This window comes from Diabrotica virgifera, chromosome 3, assembly GCF_917563875.1.
Source record: "Diabrotica virgifera virgifera chromosome 3, PGI_DIABVI_V3a".
Classification (NCBI taxonomy): domain Eukaryota; kingdom Metazoa; phylum Arthropoda; class Insecta; order Coleoptera; family Chrysomelidae; genus Diabrotica; species Diabrotica virgifera.
The window spans coordinates 192991422-193010884 of NC_065445.1; the positions used below are offsets into that span (position 1 = coordinate 192991422).

At 33.8% G+C, this 19463-nt stretch overlaps 1 protein-coding gene across 2 annotated transcripts in view; it reads right to left on the bottom strand.

The window, feature by feature from the left end:
* LOC114330337 (regucalcin-like) overlaps positions 1–19463 on the bottom strand; it is a 144534-nt gene that overhangs the window by 76794 nt on the left and 48277 nt on the right. Inside the window, exons 3-5 of one of the 2 annotated variants that reach the window (XM_028279659.2) lie at positions 17885–18100; positions 12020–12192; positions 11039–11321 (exon numbers count right to left, since the gene is read on the bottom strand). The exons of the other annotated variant lie outside the window; for it this stretch is intronic. Of the exons in view, the coding sequence (XP_028135460.1) occupies positions 11166–11321; positions 12020–12192; positions 17885–18100 (545 nt within the window). The 3' untranslated portion in view covers positions 11039–11165. Of the gene's footprint in view, positions 1–11038; positions 11322–12019; positions 12193–17884; positions 18101–19463 lie in introns of those variants that run through there. 2 annotated transcript variants of the gene reach the window in all.

Below are 19463 nucleotides of genomic sequence, written 5' to 3' on the forward strand. Positions count from 1 at the left end.
TTGAAGTGCATTTCAAGTCTAATTCTGAGAAGTAACAAATCAAATGAAAGCGACCAAGCAGCACAACTGAAAAAAAAAAGAAACTAGAATCATTCAAATTTGTTTTGGTATTAGTTGTGCAAAATAGAATCATTGAAATCTTCAACATAGTCTTGAAAACACTGTAATCAAAATCTTTGATCCTTTTGCTTACAGTTTACTTAAAGAGAGCCTCTTAATACTAACTGAAATGAGAGGACAATTTGAAACCTTCTTTGAAGTGGCTTTAAATATGTGTCAACGTTGGGGAATACCAACTCGCTCCAAAAATAATGCAGAAACCGAAAAACATTTCGATACGAATAACTGTGCGAAGATGAAAGGCTTCAAGATCCCAAGTCATGCTTTAGAGTAACCGTTTTTTACTCAATGATCGACACATTATGCCATCAGCTAGACACTCGCTTTCAACCTGATTTTATCAACGTACCGAATTGTTCAACCTGATTTTATTTTGAATGCAAACGAACAAGACCTTCAAAACTAAGCAATCAACTTCGTAAAATGTTTTACAGATGACACCAGATAAGAGATGGGGGGTTTACCCCCCTTTCTCTGAGGATAAACCCCCGAGACCACTCGGTAGGGGGCCCCCAGATTAAGTTTGCCCCGGGGCCCCCAACATCGACTTACGGCCCTATATACGAGTCGATGGAAGATTGACAGACGAATTTTACATTTAAAGAGGAGTCAGATAGGGATGCATTCTATCCCTGCCGTTATTTCATATCTACTTAGTACTTGGATATAATTTTCAAGCAGGCTCTGCAAGATGATGCAAGATTGAAATGAAAAGCAATGATGAACTGATTAATAATCTTAGATACGCTGACGACCACCTTAGATTCGCTGACGACATTGTGATTATAGCGGGCTCATTCGAGGAACTGCAAATTATGATGTAGGAACTCGCAGGCAGCTATGATGAGAAAAATAAAAATAATGACAAACATAGATGACCCCAGACGTAATAAATGGCAGTGAGATAAAAAAAAGTCCAGGGATATATCTTTCTAGGCCAAATCCTGAAACTTGACAAAGAGAACCAAAGTGCGGAAATTACTAGGAGAACAAGACTAGCATGGTCACAGTTTGGAAAATTTAGTTGGATACTTAAGAACCACAAAATACCCCAATACTTGAGGAGAAAAGTATTCAACCAGTGCATCCTTCCTATCATGACATATGGATGTCAAACCTGGACCCTAGCCAAGGCAAACATGAATAAACTAGCAACAACAAAAAGAGCAATGTTAGGTATACGACTGGCCGCATATAAAATGCCTCCCGAAATAGGATTTCTTACCTGTCGCTAAAATGGTCACATACGAATTGCCTCCCAAGGTTTAAATAAATTACATGGTTCTAATCTTTATGTGAAGGTGAGACGTTGCCGCATCTTCGTCCCTTTGTAAATTTGTGTCAAAATTAGTATTTTGTTATTTAATTTATCTTATTTTCAACCTTTATGTATTAAACATTATTGACACTAGGTGGTATTTATAAATTTTAACTAACTTATACATATATAACTAGTTTTATAACCATTATAATATATATTTTATTATAACCATTATTTTTTATAATTAATAATTTAACAAAAAATACAAAACATATTAAGTATTTTATAGATTTATTAAAAATAACATAACAAAAAAACTTATTTGGAAAATAATACAAAATTTGTATAGAAATATAAAATTACAAAATATTTTTCCTAAATTTATATGATACTACCTACTTTGACAAATTCTAATCTATTTTTTTTACATTCTCTTAATTCTAAAATTTTTTCATTTAGAATTTTAGAAAATTTATTTTTGCTGTACTTTCCGCAACAATTTTTTTTTGGTGTCGAAACAGAATTTATTTTAATGTAGGTATTTATTTGAAATTGTAAAATTACAACAATAAAATTATTAATGTTAGGATGAGGGCAGTAGAAAGAAGAATTATACTTGGAATGAAAACTTTCGAATGGGTTTGTGGTTCTTTGTAAGGATGAAGAGTGCTCAGCCCAAAGATGTGGAGGAAATGTCGAATTTTCAGATATGTAATTATCAACAAGATAATCACAAAACTGGGTGACTTTTTCATCGACTGGTTTAATTTCTGCCAAATCTATATCAAAAAAATCGCTACCATCTTTAGGATGTAAGAATGAAAGACCAAAAATATAAATAAGAAAATGCGTAATTTCGGTTAAGTCAACACCTTCTTTCTGGTATTCTGGAGCTAATCCCAGTGCTTGAACCTTTCTATACCATTCCTATACCCCAATTGAAAACGACATCCATGAAGATCTGTTTCAGGAAATCCCATACGAATACCATTATGAATGGAAATTTCAAAGTCTGAAGTTATTACTTTAGGGGATACAGGACAATTAATTTTAAAACATTCTTCTATGATATATTTAAAAGCGAGATAATATGAAGATGACTTTTTATCTTGAAGTAAACAAAAGACACGAGGAATATAATGTCCATTTTTCAAGCCATGTATACTAAACCATTGAGTGAGAAAACGAGGGCAGTATTCAAAAGTTCCGTCAACATATCAATTTTAAACAGTCGAAAGAAAACGAAGATTTGAAAAACATGTTAATATCACAATATGATTATCTTTGTCATTTTTAATTATAAAATTTTCATTTCTATTTGTAATAATAGAAGATGAATCGAGAGCTTTATGAAATTCAGATATATTTTTGGGAAGTTTAATTAAAGAATTTGTGGTTCTAGCATAATATCAATTTTGTCTCACCCTATTGATATCATTGATAGTAAATGTCTCTATATTTGTCTTCTTAAGTTCTTTACAAATGAGCTTCATTGGTTTTTCGCTGAGATCTTCCACGGCTGCTCTTTTTATTGAATTGCTTACGGCTTTTCTATTGTAAACTTCGGCAGACAACTTCTCGTGGTTATGATCTAATATTGATTCAATTATCGTATTTTCACATCCCTGTGTTTTCACAAAAATGCTTTGCAGGTTTTTTTAGTACATGTCCACCGTTTTACTGTATCTTTGGCCAACATTTAAAAAGATTAAGGTAAAAGTACCTATTCATGGAATCGTTAAGAAGAGATTTGTATCGCAATTGGAATTAACCAGAAAATACCCAGAGAATATAAACAAACAAAAAGATTAAGGTAAAAGTGCCTATTTATGGAATTATAAAATAGAATTATAAATATGGAAGAGATTAGAATCGGAATTGGAAGTACCCAGAAAAGCTGGATATTAGATTGTCGGGTAACAACTTTCTTTTCTAAGAAGAAATGTGTATGTCGTACTGTGAAATATTTATGTGAAACAAATTTTATGTAGGTACACTGCAATAAGAATTAGAAAAATCAAAATAAATAGATACTACCTATTTAAATTATGATTTGGCAACATTCTGTCATTATAGAGAGATTAAATAGACAAAATATCAGCCTAAATTATTAACGAAACGGAGGCATTTCGATTGTACCTGGGAGGCATTTCATGTATGAAAATATTTACCTGAAAAAGTGGGAGGCATTTCGATAACGCCGATACGACTGACTGTCAGATAAAAAGAGGAACGACTGGGTAAGATCAAAAACAAAAGTCGAAGACATAACAACAAAAGTTGCCAAACTTAAATGGAGCTTCGCAGGCCACACTGCTAGACAAAAAGGCCAACGTTGGAATGCAACGATGCAACATTGGAGACCTTACCAAAGTAAACGACCGAGAGGAAGACCACAGATAAGGCGGATTGATGATATTAAAAGAGTAGCCGGAACAAATTGGAAACATGCTGCTCAGGATGGAGACCGATGGAAGGAGTTGGGAGAGGCCTATATTTAAACGTGGACGATAGGTGCCTAAGAAGAAGAAGAAGACGCTGACGACGTCAGAAATTTTCGCATAGTTCTCGTGGTAGAATCAGATCTCACAGTTGCCACATTCCCACATATATAAATTCAGGCTCTTCGTGATCTTACAGTTAAGAGTTCTCATAGCAACATATGCTACACGCTTTTTTCATTTTAGGACATTGTTCATATTTGTCCTATTGTGTAGATATTAGTTTTATCTTCAGTTACGTCAAAGATTAAACAAGTGCTATATTTGGTCAGTGTTATTACATGTCATCGAAACCGGGACTCTGAAGGCTTATACGATCAATCTCCTGGAGCGGCTTGAGATGAGGTTGTATATAAGAATGTTCAGAATACCCTGGACAGCGATACATATCAACGAACCTTTGCTAAATAGAGCAGATGCCGTTTCTTGAGTTATTGAAAACTATTAAAATAAGAAAAGCTTCATACCTAGAGCATGTTCTTAGAGGAGACCGGTGCGGAGTCCTTTAACCTATCATCAAAGGTAAAATAGAGTGCCACAGAGTAATTGAAAGGAAAAGATAATGAAATTCGGACCAACAGGGATGAAAATAAAAGCCATGGCTGTAAGATTAAATGGCGTACTAAATATTTAAAAATAGTTATTTTGTACAGAAAAATTTTAAGATCAAGAATGACGCAACTGTAAATATGGTTGAAAATGGGGGGATTAAATTAAGATAATAAACTTCGAACCAATGGGATGAAACTAAAAGCCATCATTGTAAGAATAAACACCATACCGATGCTCCGGACGGTTACTTTTTAAAATAAAAATGTATACCATTTTTATTCAGTTGAAATGCGAAGGCAAAACAATCTTACTTTTCAATTAGAATACGGAGCGCAGTCCAGTCCTCTGAATCGCGATTTTCGGCTCTTATTGGAGCCTCATCGGAAAGAACGTAGGCACTGTTCTCCATACCCCAATTGACTAGCGTCGAGAGTTTTTCACACCCATTGCAACCGAAGTGAAGGTATTAGGTGACTAGCGTCATCTGGCAATTGAAAGATGAAGTTAGTTTTCAATCCTAATAGCAAAATTAATAATATCGAAAATATTAAAAATATTACTAAAAGATTTTTAAATTGAAAACTTATTGGTAAATTTCCCTGGTGAGACCTCCAAGGCTTCTACAATTTGCAAGCCAAATGGATGCTGCAGTGAGGACAAAGGGAAGGAATTCTACACTATGCAATTCACATCCCCCGTCTGCAGCTCGGTAAAGTTCCAACGGAAAATGCACCTGGTTACTCTACGGAGTAATACGACTATAAAATAAAAATGTATACCATTTTTATTCAGTTGCAATGCGAAGGCAAAACAATCTTACTTTTCAATTAGAATACGGAGCGCAGTCCAGTCCTCTGAATCGCGATTTTCGGCTCTTATTGGAGCCTCATCGGAAAGAACGTAGGCACTGTTCTCCATATCCCAATTGACTAGCGTCGAGAGTTTCTCCCACCCATTGCAACCGAAGTGAAGGTATTAGGTGACTAGCGTCATCTGGCAATTGAAAGATGAAGTTAATTTTCAATCCTAATAGCAAAATTAATAATATTGAAAATATTAAAAATTTTACTAAAAGATTTTTAAATTGAGAACTTATTGGTACATTTCCCTGGTGGTACATTTCATCTTTCAATTGCCAGATGACGCTAGTCACCTAATACTTTCACTTCGGTTGCAATGGGTGGGAAAAACTCTCGACGCTAGTCAATTGGGATATGGAGAACAGTGCCTACGTTCTTTCCGATGAGGCTCCATTAAGAGCCGAAAATCGCGATTCAGAGGACTGGACTGCGCTCCGTATTCTAATTGAAAAGTAAGATTGTTTTGCCTTCGCATTGTAACTGAATAAAAATGGTATACAATTTTATTTTATAGTCGTATTACTCCGTAGAGTAAACAGGTGCATTTTCCGTTGGAACTTTACCGAGCTGCAGACGGGGGATGTGAATTGCATAGTGTAGAATTCCTTCCCTTTGTCTTCACTGCAGCATCCATTTGGCTTGCAAATTGTAGAAGCCTTGGAGGTGTCACCAGGGAAATGTACCAATAAGTTTTCAATTTAAAAATCTTTTAGCAATATTTTTAATATTTTCAATATTATTAATTTTGCTATTAGTATTGAAAACTAACTTCATCTTGGTTACTGTTTAGTTGATCACTATTTTAAATGTTTAAAAATTTTTAGATGAAGAATGACGCAACTGTAAAAAAGGTTGAAAATGGGGGGATTAAATTAAGATAATGAAATTCGAACCAATAGGGATAAAAATGAAAGCCATCATTGTAAGAATAAATGTCATACTGATGCTCCTGGAAGATTACTCCTCATTTAATCCCTATTTTAAATATTTAAAAATTGTTTTTTTTTCTCCTGAGAAATTTGGCTTTTTGCCGTTACGTCATTATTATTCCGGACCGGCGATATGACACTTAATGAAGGAGACGTATTTAGTTAATGTAATGAATAGTCCTTTCAAAGATATATTTAACGGTATATGCCAGTATAGCGGTTATAAGCCTGGATCCCGCGTTACAACAAAAAAGTTGATTAATAGCAAGCTAAAAATTGTTTAATAGCTTAAGAATGTCTAGTAGGACAAACTTTGAGGTACGGGAAAACTGGAACAGGGAAGTTTTCATTTTGGAATAGGTTACAAGTTTCGAACGTCAGACTACGAAAACGTCCCATGTATTTTGTCGGACAGAACTTCCAATTGATTTGTGACCCTTTTATTAAACTCTCATGCAAAAATCAGACTGCTATTTACCACCAATATAATTCCTGTCCTTTGAATATGTTCGACACGTAGAATATTATTCTACGTGTCGAACATATTAAAATGCCCAATATATTTGTCGGACAAACATTTTTTCATGTATTTATTATACGCTGTGAGCTCGTACGTAGAGGGGATATTAACAAATTCGCGAGCGCCAGTAGTGACAAGTCGGTAAACTTTTACCGGAAATTTGACATAAATGTCAAAGTGATTAATTTAAAATTAAAATTAAAAACATTAATTATATTAATATTAGTTATTAATTAATTTTAGCGCCATCTACACGATAATTGTGAAAGTATCCGAAGTAAGAAATTCATATTTTTATCAATAGAACGTCAAAATGATTAGAAAAATCTTAAAAAAATCGATTACAATTTAATTACTTTTTTGCGTTGTAAATATTAAGCGATAACAATTAAATAATAAATTTAAAAATTACCGGTGAAAGTTGAATTAATAGTCCGCTAGGAGCGACACCAGCGAAGCTCAGAGCGTATAACTATAAAGTTTGCTATTGAATAAATTTAAAAGCAGCCTGCTAGTTTTCACAATCATAAACTTCTCAGGATGACACGTTCCACACTTAAAATCAAGTTCCACAATTAAAATTTCCCCTGTTCCAATGTTCCCACATATTAAAGTTTGTCCGACTAGACACCGTTAAGCTATTAACAAATTTTCAGCTTGCTATTAATCAACTTTTTTGGTACTCGTGATCCAGTTCTATTATCGTTCTTTCTCTAATTACTTTAGAGAAGAGGAAAGGGGGAAAAAGTAAAAGACAAATGATAAAAGAAAAGACATTTTATTAAATCAAATATTTATAATGATTACCATTAGCTGTCTGACCGTAGCCATTTCCATATTCGAATCCATCAGTGACATTCTGAATGATATTAGTGGTGACGTTTTAAATTTCTTCTCGAATGCGATATTTCAGCTCTTCGATGTTGCCTGATTGATTTGCATAGACTTTGGTTTGTAAATAATCCCACAAATAATAAAAGTCTAAGGAGGTTAAACCTGGAGAACGAGGTGGTCATTCAATAAACCTTCTTCTACCTTTTTACCGAGTTGGAAGTATCTCTTGAAAGTTCCGCACACTGTTACTAAAAAAGAGACTAGGTACCGTCTGGTTAACATATCTTATTAGAGGTAAATTTGGATCTTGATCATTAGAAATCATAATTGCTAAGGCTGTGATAAAAATAAAGACGTAAAAATCTAACTAATCATCTGCAAATTAAATTTTGATCCGAAAAATATAGACCAACTATCCGATTTCCTCAATCCTAGTCCAAAAATTAACTTTTGTGGCACTTTTTTTGACATTTTGCAACCAATATAGATTTTCCGGATTCCAAAAGATTGTATTTTGTTTACTGATGATATCATTTAAATAAAATGCTGCACCACCAGTAAATACTGCTGTTTTATAATTCTTATAATCTTTTATTGCACACATTTTGTAATGCAAAAAATAAATAGGTAGTAAATAAATGTATATATATATATATATATATATATATATATATATATATATATATATATATATATATATATATATATATATATATATATATATATATATCCCGTTCACAGCGTAATACGCCTTTGGGTTCCCGTTCGCCAAGCCTGTCTATTCTGCCAGTCTTCTTCAGATAGATTTCTTGCTGACATTGCTTTTGAGATTCCTTGGATCCATGTTGTTGGTGGTCGTCCTCGTTTTCTTTTCTCTGGTGGTACCCATTCTAATATCTTTTTGGGTAGTCTTTCTTCCCCCATACGTCTAACATGTCCGTACCATATTAGTTGTTGTTTTTCGATGTCTTCTATAATTGATCTTTGTACTTTCATTTGTCTCCTGATGTCCTCATTTTTCACATGTTCTAATCTAGACTTTCCCGCTGCTCTCCTCCAAAAATCCAAAAGTAAATAAATGTGAAAAACAAAAAAAATATGTATTCATTGGAAAAAAATTGATTTATCTGTGTAGTATTTTTAGGCATTTCATCGAATATTTTATAAAGTAATGAGAGAAGGGCAGATAAAAATTATACCGTTATATTGGTCTCTGAAAGGAATATTCCTTTTTAAATTAAATTTAATATAGGTTATTCCATTAGAAAAAATAGAAATGCAATAAAAAAAAATTACATCAAAAATGAATAACTATTTTCAATTTCGTTGCAACACGAAACTACAGCCGCATCATTATTCCAGTTCAATCAGAGAGTGCAGCAAGCACCTCTACCGGTTTCGAAACTTATTAATCTCTCATCAGGAGGCACATATGCTGCTCTCGGAATGGGACGTTTCATCGCCGCCGTTTCGATGCCGCCGGTTCATCGCCAGTCCATTTCATCGCCGTCATATCTCGCACTTCCTCGAATTCCTAATTAATACTAAAAATAAATAATAATTGTAACTGTCGAAAATTCGGAAATATATCAAATAGCGATTAATTGACTGGCGATGAATCGGCCGGCATCGGCATCGAACTGGCGGCATCGAAACGGCGGCGATGAAACGTTCTAGACCCGCTGCTCTCTCTGACCCAACTAGGACAAACCCCGGCGTGCAGTCACGGATTGCAACGAACGAAATTAGCGGCAACTGCTAGCAAAAGACTAAGTTTTCAATCTAATAGCACAAAAAACAACACCAAAAAATGTTGTTCCACATCCTACCAGACTGAAAACAATGGGAACTTTCTCTGGTAACACCTCCGAGGCTTCTACAATTTGCAAGCCATAATGGATGCTGAGACTAAGGAAGATGAGGGAATTTTACAATTTATAATTCACGTCCCATCTACTCAGCGCGGTAAAGTTCCAACGAAAATGGTTCCCTTCGTACTCCAATCAGAGTAAATATGTTAATCAAAAATGAATAACCATTTTCAGTTTCGTTGCAACACGAAACTACAGCCGCATCATTATTCCAGTTCAATCAGAGAGTGTAGCAAGCACCTCTACCGGTTTCGAAACTTATTAGTCTCTCATCAGGAGGCACATATGCTGCTCTCTCTGACCCAACTAAGATAAACCCCGGCGTGCAGTCACAGATTGCAACGATCGAAATGGCAGGGATGCCCTAGCGGCAACTGCTAGCAAAAGACTAAGTTTTCAATTTAATAGCCCATAAAACAACACCAAAAATTGTTGTTTGACATCCTACCAGACTGAAAACAATGGGAACTTTCTCTAGTAACACCTCCGAGGCTTCTACAATTTGCAAGCCATAATGGATGCTGAGACTAAGGAAGATGAGGGAATTTTACAAAAAAATTATAATTTGTCACGAAATATTTTTGTTTTTGTGGTTTTTTCAAACTGCACTCTAAAGAACAAAATTGTAAAATTTATACGTATAATGTTGGGACACAGCGTATAATACTGTCACGTAACCTTGATTTTGATATTTTTAACTAATAAAAGAATAGCGACTCGGACTATTATTGACTAAGTTCCACATACGCTCTCCACGAGGTCATAGTTTAATTCTATATTATTAGTAGAAGTATTTGATGTACCTAGTTAAGAAAAATACTACTCCATTCTTTTTACTTTTTTGGGTTTATTTGTCCAGGAATACCTACTGTCCATGCCTGGGTAGCATATTTACAGATGCTAGCGTGTGTTGTCACCAGTGTGTTGAAAACGGTTAGGGTTTGGAAAAACGAAAAAGAGTACATTTACAGCGTCTGTTGACACCAGTGTGTTGAAATTAGTTAGGGTTTGAAAAAAAAAACTTTTACAAATACTAATAGATTTAGACACCAGAGCGTTGAAACCAGCTAGCTTTTTTAGTGGTTATACATGCATAGATGCTAACGGCTATTGACATTGATTTTATACAGTATAGTGCAAATGTGTGGAACACATTCATTATTTCGGAAACCACCAACTTTAAGGAAAATACTAAACAGGTTTATTTTTAATTTTAAGTTATGACTTCTTGACATATATATCATACTAGTCACGTCATCCATCTGGGAGTGATGACGCAATCGATGATTTTTTTAAATGAGCATAGGGGTCGTGTGCTAGCTCATTGGAAAGGTTAATCAATTCTCTATTCAGTAATATAAACATTGACGTACTTATTTTTACAGGGTGTGATAGAAAAATTATTTTGAATTAAATTAATTTACACAAGTTTTTCAACAATTGAAAAACAATGCCTCTCAGCAGTATCATAAACGTCAAAGTCTTGGAATGCCATATAATCGTATTTTAAGCTGAAATTGTGTTGATTCGCAATAAAAAATAGCAAATAATATTAAAAGTGTTACAAGGAACTAGCTAAAACAATTCCAATTTATGTTTCAATTTCGGTATTTATTCAACTACAAAATAAAATAATTATACCATATTTACAATATACCACATACTTAATTAATATTAATAGTTAGTATTCAAATGGAAACAAAAAATAATAGTTTATCTAAATAACCGCTTCATCTGCAGGTAAGCCCTTTACATTGAGTCCTGTTACTCGGAAAACAGATCCCGGACTTTCTCCAGTTGGCCTGTCAGTAAAATGGGCAGAAGTCACATATAGTTCATCTAAATTTGGCCCCCCAAATGCTACTGAAGTTATCTAAAAATAAAGAAACGCGAGATAAAGTTACTATGTAAATAAATATTTTTAATTCTAATTAATTCGTTAAAAAAATTATCAGTAATAAATTACTGACTTAATAATAGTTCAAAATGTCTTTTATTTTGAATTCAAGATGTTTTGCAAAATGGTGAAAAATTTGGCAACAGTTTGAAACAGCACAACCAAAACCTGGTAACGGTACTGGAAATACTGGGGAAAGTGAATCTAAATCCGAATAAATGCGAGTTTGTGAAGAAAGAACCCATATGCTTTGGGCACAAGATTTTGAGTAATGGTATAGCAACAGGTCCTCATGCATTGATAATTTTATCATCGCATCATTGCATCGCATGGGAATAGTATGTTACACTGCAGTATGCAAAAGAAGCAAGAACATTCGTAGCATTTCCAAATTATTATACTTAAAAAGCATGTCAACTATTTTGTAGAAATAGTCGCCTCACTAAAGACACTATCGGGAAAAAATATAAAAATATAATTCGAGTTGACAATATAATGCCAAAATGCATTTTATGACCTCAAGACTCCTCCAAAAATACAAAAATGATGGGACAATTATATTTGCCATTCTCACCTATTTTGCAGTGTAATCAATGATGAAATTAACATACAGGAAACGAATCAATGCTTTCGAAAGGTTCACATTCTTCAATATCAATACAAATAAAAATTACCTGTGCTGCAGGAAGCTTCACAACCCTCAAAACTGTCTCTGGTTTGGAGGGATCTATTTGATATACTTTTGAAGACGCAAACACGGCTAGCCATATGTTTCCATCGGCATCCAATGTCATACCATCGCAAAAATGTTCTTGATTTGTAATTGTAAAAATAGTTTTCATATTGGCTAAAGCAGAATATTTTAATTATAATTATTTCAAGAAAGTGAAAAAATAGTATGCCAAAGTGTATAAAAGGTATTTATTTTTTAGCTAAGCGCTTTCGACAAAATTTTCATCATCGGAGCTAACGGTGAATAGAAAAAAGTATCACTACTGAAAGCTATATGCGTGAGCATCGTAATAATAACTAATAGCTGCATTACAATAAATATACAGTATGGTGCAAATGAAAGGAATAAATTAGTTATTTCGTAAATTGGCGACTTTAAGGAAAAATCCCGAAACAGGTCGATTTTTATTTTTAAATTATGATATTTTGGCATATTATATGTCATAGTACTGACGTCATCCGTCTAGGCGTGATGAAGTAATCGATGACTTTTTAAAACAATAATAGGGGTTGTGTGCTAGCTCATCTGAAAGGTTACTCAATTCTCTATTAAGTAATATAAACATTTACATAATTAAAAGATAAAGTTTTTCAATCCTAATAGCAACATCAATAATATTGAAAAATATTAAAAATATTACTAAAAGATTTTTAAATTGAAAACTTATTGGTACAGTTCCCTGGTGACACCTCCAAGGCTTCTATGAAAACAAACGGGAAGGAATTCTACACTATGCAATTCACAACCCCCGTCTGCAGCTTGGTAAAGTTCCAACGGAAAATGCATCTAGTTACTCCACGGAATAATACTACTATAAAATAAAAATGTATACCATTTTTTTTCAGTTGCAATACGAGGCCAAAATTGTCTTAACTTTTACTTAGATTAGAGAGCACAACCAGCACTTCTATCGACGATTTCACCTCTTGTTAGAGACTCTTCAGAGAATGCATAGGTTGCTTTCTCTAATCCAGTAAATTTTTCGACATATATTAGTCCCACACTGCAACTGACGTGAATGGATTAGGTGACTAGCGTCATCTGGTAATTGAAAGATAAAGTTTTTCAATCCTAATAGCAACATCAATTTTATTGAAAAATATTAAAAATATTACTAAAAGATTTTTAAATTGAAAACTTATTGGTACATTTCCCTGGTGACACCTCCAAGACTTCTACAATTTACAAGCCAAATGGATGCTGCATTGAAGACAAAAGGGAAGGAATTCTACACTATGCAATTCACAATCCCCGTCTGCAGCTTGGTAAAGTTCCAACGGAAAATGCACCTAGTTACTCCACAGAGTAATACTACTATAAAATAAAAATGTACACCATTTTTATTCAGTTGCAATTCGAGGCCAAAAATGTATTCATTTTTACTTAGATTAGAGAGCGCAACCAGCACTATTATAGACGATTTCACCTCTTGTTAGAGGCTCTTGTTACAGCCTCTTGTTAGAGGCTCTACCAATAAGTTTTCAATTTAAAAATCTTTTAGTAATATTTTTAATATTTTTCAATATTATAGATGTTGCTATTAGGATTGAAAAACTTTATCTTTCAATTGCCAGATAACGCTAGTCACCTCCTAATCCATTCACGTCAGTTACAGTGTGGGACTAATATATGTCAAAAAATTTACTGGATTAGAGAAAGCAACCTATGCATTCTCTGAAGAGCCTCTAACACGAGGTGAAATCGTCGATAAGAGTGCTGGTTGCGCTTTCTAATCTAAGTTAAAATTAAGACATTTTTGGCCTCGCATTGCAACTGAATAAAAATGGTATACATTTTTAATTTACATAATTATTTATACAGGGTATCCAAAAAAATTGTTTTAAATTAAATTATTTGCCAAAAAAAGAAGAATATATGTAATTTATTTAATTCAAAATACATACATTTAAATGCTGTCTGAAATCAGAACTAAATGTTAATTTGAAAAATAAACATTGCTTTTCGCTTAAATTAAATGTTCAAACGTCCAAGATGCAGGTAGCTGGCAGGAGCTGGCTTGAACATTGAATTTAATCGAAAGGCAATGTTTATTTGTGAAATAAACATTTTTTCTGTTTTCGGGCACCAGTAAAATGTATTTCGAATTAAATAAATTACATACATTTTTCTTTTTCTTTGTCAAATAATTTAATTAAAAATTATTTTTTGGTCACCCTGTATAAATAATTATGTAAATGTTAATACTACTCCCCAAAGAGAAAAAAAAAAAAAAAACAGTCACACAAGCGTTACAAACACATTAAAACTTTTTTGATTACGTGGGTGTATCACCACTATCACCAAACCATTATGGCCTAGGAGAGATAGCAGACTGACCTACCAGTCGTTTCCCTTATCCAGAAGCAAACGGAATGAAAAACGCGTGCAAAGTGAAAGACGAGGAAACCCACTCGATGCAACCAATATTATGAGAGACAGCTTTATCATAACGAAGATTCGGAAGATTTATGGAAAGTTCTTGATCAGAATCTATCTAAAAATAGTTATGAGAAAATTGGGGAACACGAGTGCAATATTTTTATTTTTGATACTACAGTAATAATATTACTGTTGTCTATCAATAATAAATCAAATGCACACAATAGTCTAAGATCCGAATATAGGTCGAAATGAACTCCTCTGCTTTTCGGATGAAACATTTTCTTTATTAAATTTGATGCATAGATAAATATTTCTTGCATGGGTTGCCTATCAAAATCGTGTCATAGCTATCCGTGAAGGCGGGCGTAGGGTTTGAAATCAACATTTCAAGCACATTTTTTTAAAGTATGATAGAATTTATTTATTTTTAAATTAAATAAGCATATTCAATATAACTCATAGAATATTCAAACAAACATTCAAGGAAAAATGTTGAAAAAATAAGCCAATGGTTACAAATTTTTAAAGACACCTCAAAAAAATGGATTTTGTGGTGGACACCAGAACTTATCAGTGGATCATGTTGAAATAAAAATATCAAAAATATTTTATTAGCTCATAATTTTTTCGAGGTAACTCTATCGAGTATTTTTAGTTATAACGATTTTTTACTTTTGGTATCACTCAGAAGTCAAAACAACGAAATAAATTTTTTGCACAAATAAGGGTGAAAATCACCATATTTATTATTTTTAAATAAAAATAAGCATAAAACAAAAAATATATCGACAGTGTTACCTCACGGAATGTCTAATGAAAATATACACAAAATTCCAGGTAGGTCGGTCAAGTAGTTTTTGAGATACAATGTCTACCGCATTTGAAAAAAGCAGTTTTGAGGAAAACGCGTTTAAAGTATTGTCAATTTTTATTTTCAACTTCTTTTTGGTCTGTAAAATCGTAAATTGATGCACACCGGAATATGTTTTTGAATCGCGGAGTAATTTACAAAAGAGAATGAGAACAGCTGTTGACCGTTTCTCACTACGCTCAAGCTTGCTGGCGCGAACTTCCTGCAAAGCAAGCTGAAGGTAGGGAGGATGTGAGATAGTGTTGAATATCCCTACGTTCGACTCGCTTTACAGCAGGTTCGCGCCAGCGCGCTTGAACGTAGTGAACAACGGCCAACAGCTGTTCTCATTTTATTTTGTAAAATACTCCGCCATTCAAAAACATATTCCGGTGTGCATCACTTTACGATTTGATAGACAAAGAGAAATTAAGAATAAAAGTTGACAATACTTTAAACGCGTTTTTAAAGGCGTTTTCCTCAAAACCCTTGTTTTCAAATGCGGTAGAGATTGTAACTCAAAAAATTCTTGACCGACCCACCTGGAATTTTGTATATATTTTCTTAATACATTCCTTGAGGTAACTCTGTTGAGATATTTTTTGTTATATGCTTATTTTTGATTTAACAATAATAAATATGTTGATTTTCACCCTTTTTGCAAAAAAAATCGTTGTTTGGACTTCTGAGACTTCTGAATGATATCAAACAGTCAAAAGTAGATAAAACTAAAAAATAGTAAACTATCATAGTAAAATCTTTTTGAATTTTTTGTTCATCATGTTCCAGTGATGAGTTCTGACGTCCACCGCAAAATTCATTGTTTTTTGAGATGTCTTTAAAAATTTTCTAACGCTGGCTTATTTTTCAGCATTTTTGTTGAATTTTTGTTTGAATAATATTGTACTGAATATGCTTATTTAATTTAAAAATAAATTAATTATACCATACTTTCAAAAAAATGTGATTGAAATGTTGATTTCAAATCCTACGCCCCCTTTATTGATAGCTATGACAATATTTTGATAGGCAACCCATACAAGAAATATTTGTCTATGTATGAAATTTAATAAAAACAATATTTTGTCCGGAAATCAAATGGGTGCAGGTCGACCTATATTCGGATCTCGTACTATAATTTGCCATTTCGAGTTTATCCCCTTATATATTCATGCCCTCTACTGTTTAACATAATGTTGGATGCAATAATAAAACAAGTGAAAAAAAAGAGGGTACAAAATTGGCGATAGAAAGATAAAAATATTCTGTTACTCAGAGTGTGAAGGCGACCTACAAATATTACTGCACGAATTCAACATTAACGCAAAAGAAATGAATATGAAGATATCAGCCCAAAAAACAAAAAGCTTAGTAATAGCCAAAGAACCTATAAGATGCGAATTGGAGTTGGACAATCAAATTATACAACACGTAATGACATTCAAATACCTGGGAATTAATCTATCAGCCGACAACAATATCGAAGAAGAGGTAAAAGACTAAATAATTAAAGCCAGTAGAACGGCCGGATGCCTAAACGACACAATTTGGAAAAACAAACACCTAAGATTGGAAACAAAGGCCCGAATATATAAATCAGTTATTAGGCCAGTTATGACTTACACGGCCGAAACAAGACCAGATTCAAGCAAAACACGAACACATCTGGAGCCCAACGAAATGAAGATCTTAAGAAGGATTGCTGGAAAAGGACTACAGTATAGGGTAAGAAGTGAGGAAATCAGACGCATATATGAGGTAGACAATATAAATACCTGGGTAAAGAATAAAAAAGAAGAGTGGAATGAACGCATTAGCAGGATGCCTGAATCAAGGATAATAAAAATAGCCAGGGACCAGTCACCGTTAGGTAGAAGAAGTATAGAACGCCCAAGGAAAATATGGAATGACAACTTAGAAGCAGAATGAAAGTCACCGTTGAAGAAAAACGGGCAGTACTGCCTATATAGAAGAAGAAGAAGAAGATGAAGAAGAAGAAGAAGAAGAAGAAGAAGAAGAAGAAGAAGAGGAAGAAGAAGAAGAAGAAGAAGAAGAAGAAGAAGAAGAAGAAGAAGAAGAAGAAGAGTTTATCACTCATACAATCTCATTATGCCCTATCCATCCAGTGTTGTCCCTCCCAGCTCCCAGGGTGATGGGACTGTGCAAATTGAATGAGAGATTTAGGAACCATGTTTCAATATTACTTTGAGATCTACTATTACCTATTAAAAATTTATATTACGTAGCCAGATGATAAAAATACCTGCTCATGAATACAGTCGAACCCGCTTATTGGAATAGCCTTCGTACCAAGCAGAAGTATTCCTATAACCGGGATATTATAATAACCAATCATTGGTGGCTGGTAAAATCGTTTCGGGACCTGCAATTTCTATTCCTTAAACCGGAATATTCTTTTAACCGGTATTCTAATAAGCGGGTTTGACCGTAATTGTAGTGATTGTAGTAAAATTAAATTGCAACAATTCCTCATGTTGAAAAAAATAATACATAAAAACTATCCAAACTATCCCCTTCCAACACTATCAGATTGAGTTTACTAGAAATACTCACATATTTTGCCTTCGATTATATCAAAATCATACTGGTCAACTTTAAATTTAAATGTATCTGTATAATACATTTTTCCTCGTTTGTAATCAAATGCAATGCCATTGGATAGACTAACTCCAGTTATGTGAGGCGTTGTTGTATTATTAGAGAAGCTGTACAATGTTCCTGCATCTGGCACAAGCTCATTAAGTGTTTTAGGAGTTCCGCCCATAGTTCCTAGAAAAACAATTGCATATTAGTATATCACATCTAACAATAAAATATAAAGCGAATACCAATATATTATTATTTTGAGCAGGATGTTTGTTCTCTCGACATCTGCTTCAATAAAATTAATTAACTATTTTTTTCCCAGTATATTATCATCATCATCATCATGCAACCTCTTCTGTTCACTGCTAGACATAGGTCTCTCCCATTCTTCGCCACTCTTCACGGTTCTGTGCTTCTTGTTGCCATTTCTTAGATATTCGGTTAATGTCGTCCATCCAGCGTGTTGGTGGTCGTCCTCTGCTGCGTTTGTCTTCTCTTGGGTGCCAGTCAATTAGTTTTCTGGTCCATTTTGAGTCTTTCAGTCGCGCTATGTGACCTGCCCAATTCCATTTCAGCTTGGCTATGCGTTCAACGACATCAGTGATACCTGTTCTTTTCCTTAAGTCTTGGTTCCTTATTTTGTCTTTCTTTGCACGCCGAGAATCGATCTTTCCATGCGCCTTTGTGCCACTCGCATTTTTAGTGCTGTTGTTTTTGTGAGCGTGAGAGTTTCTGCTCCGTATGTCATAATAGGAAGAACGCATTGGTCAAAGGTCTTCCGTTTCATAACTGTCGGGATGTTGCTCTTAAATAATGTCTCTTAGTGAAGCATACGCCGCCCAAGTAAGTGTTATTCGTCGTTGAAATTCGCAAGTCTGATTGTCCTTGCCTATTCTGATTTTATGACCGAGGTATATGTACTTTTCTGTCAATTCTACCACTTTATTTTGGATGGTTAGGTGTTTGGGGGGAACTAAATTTGTCATTTTGGTCTTACTGATGTTCATTTTTAGACCTATTGTTAAAGATACGAAACATACCACACCCAGATCTTCGGTAATAAGCACTATATCGTCGGCAAAACACAGATGATTGAGCATTTCTTCATCTATTTTTATTCCTCTATTTTCCCACTTTAGCATTTTAAAGGCGTTTATTTTATTTTTTTTTAATGCTAAAACGCCTTAAAAAAGTTGTAGAATTGCGGTTCTCAATTTCTGGTACATGTACCACTGGTGGTACATGTCATTATTTGCGGTAGTACACAAAACGCAAAAACAGTCAAAATCACCACTATTATAGTTAATTAGGTTACCTAGCTAGATAGGTAGGTATTTCAGTTAGGTGGTACCAAAAATAATAAAAAGTATTTTGTGGTACATGACTCAAAAATATTGAGAACCACTGTTACAGAATATTCCATAAAACCATAAAAGTCGTATTTTTTTTTTTTTTTTTTTTGGCTTAGACTTACCGTCATACTGCCAGACACATAAGGAATACAAGTTATCAAGTTATACAAAACAGGTTTAAAACAAAGATAACA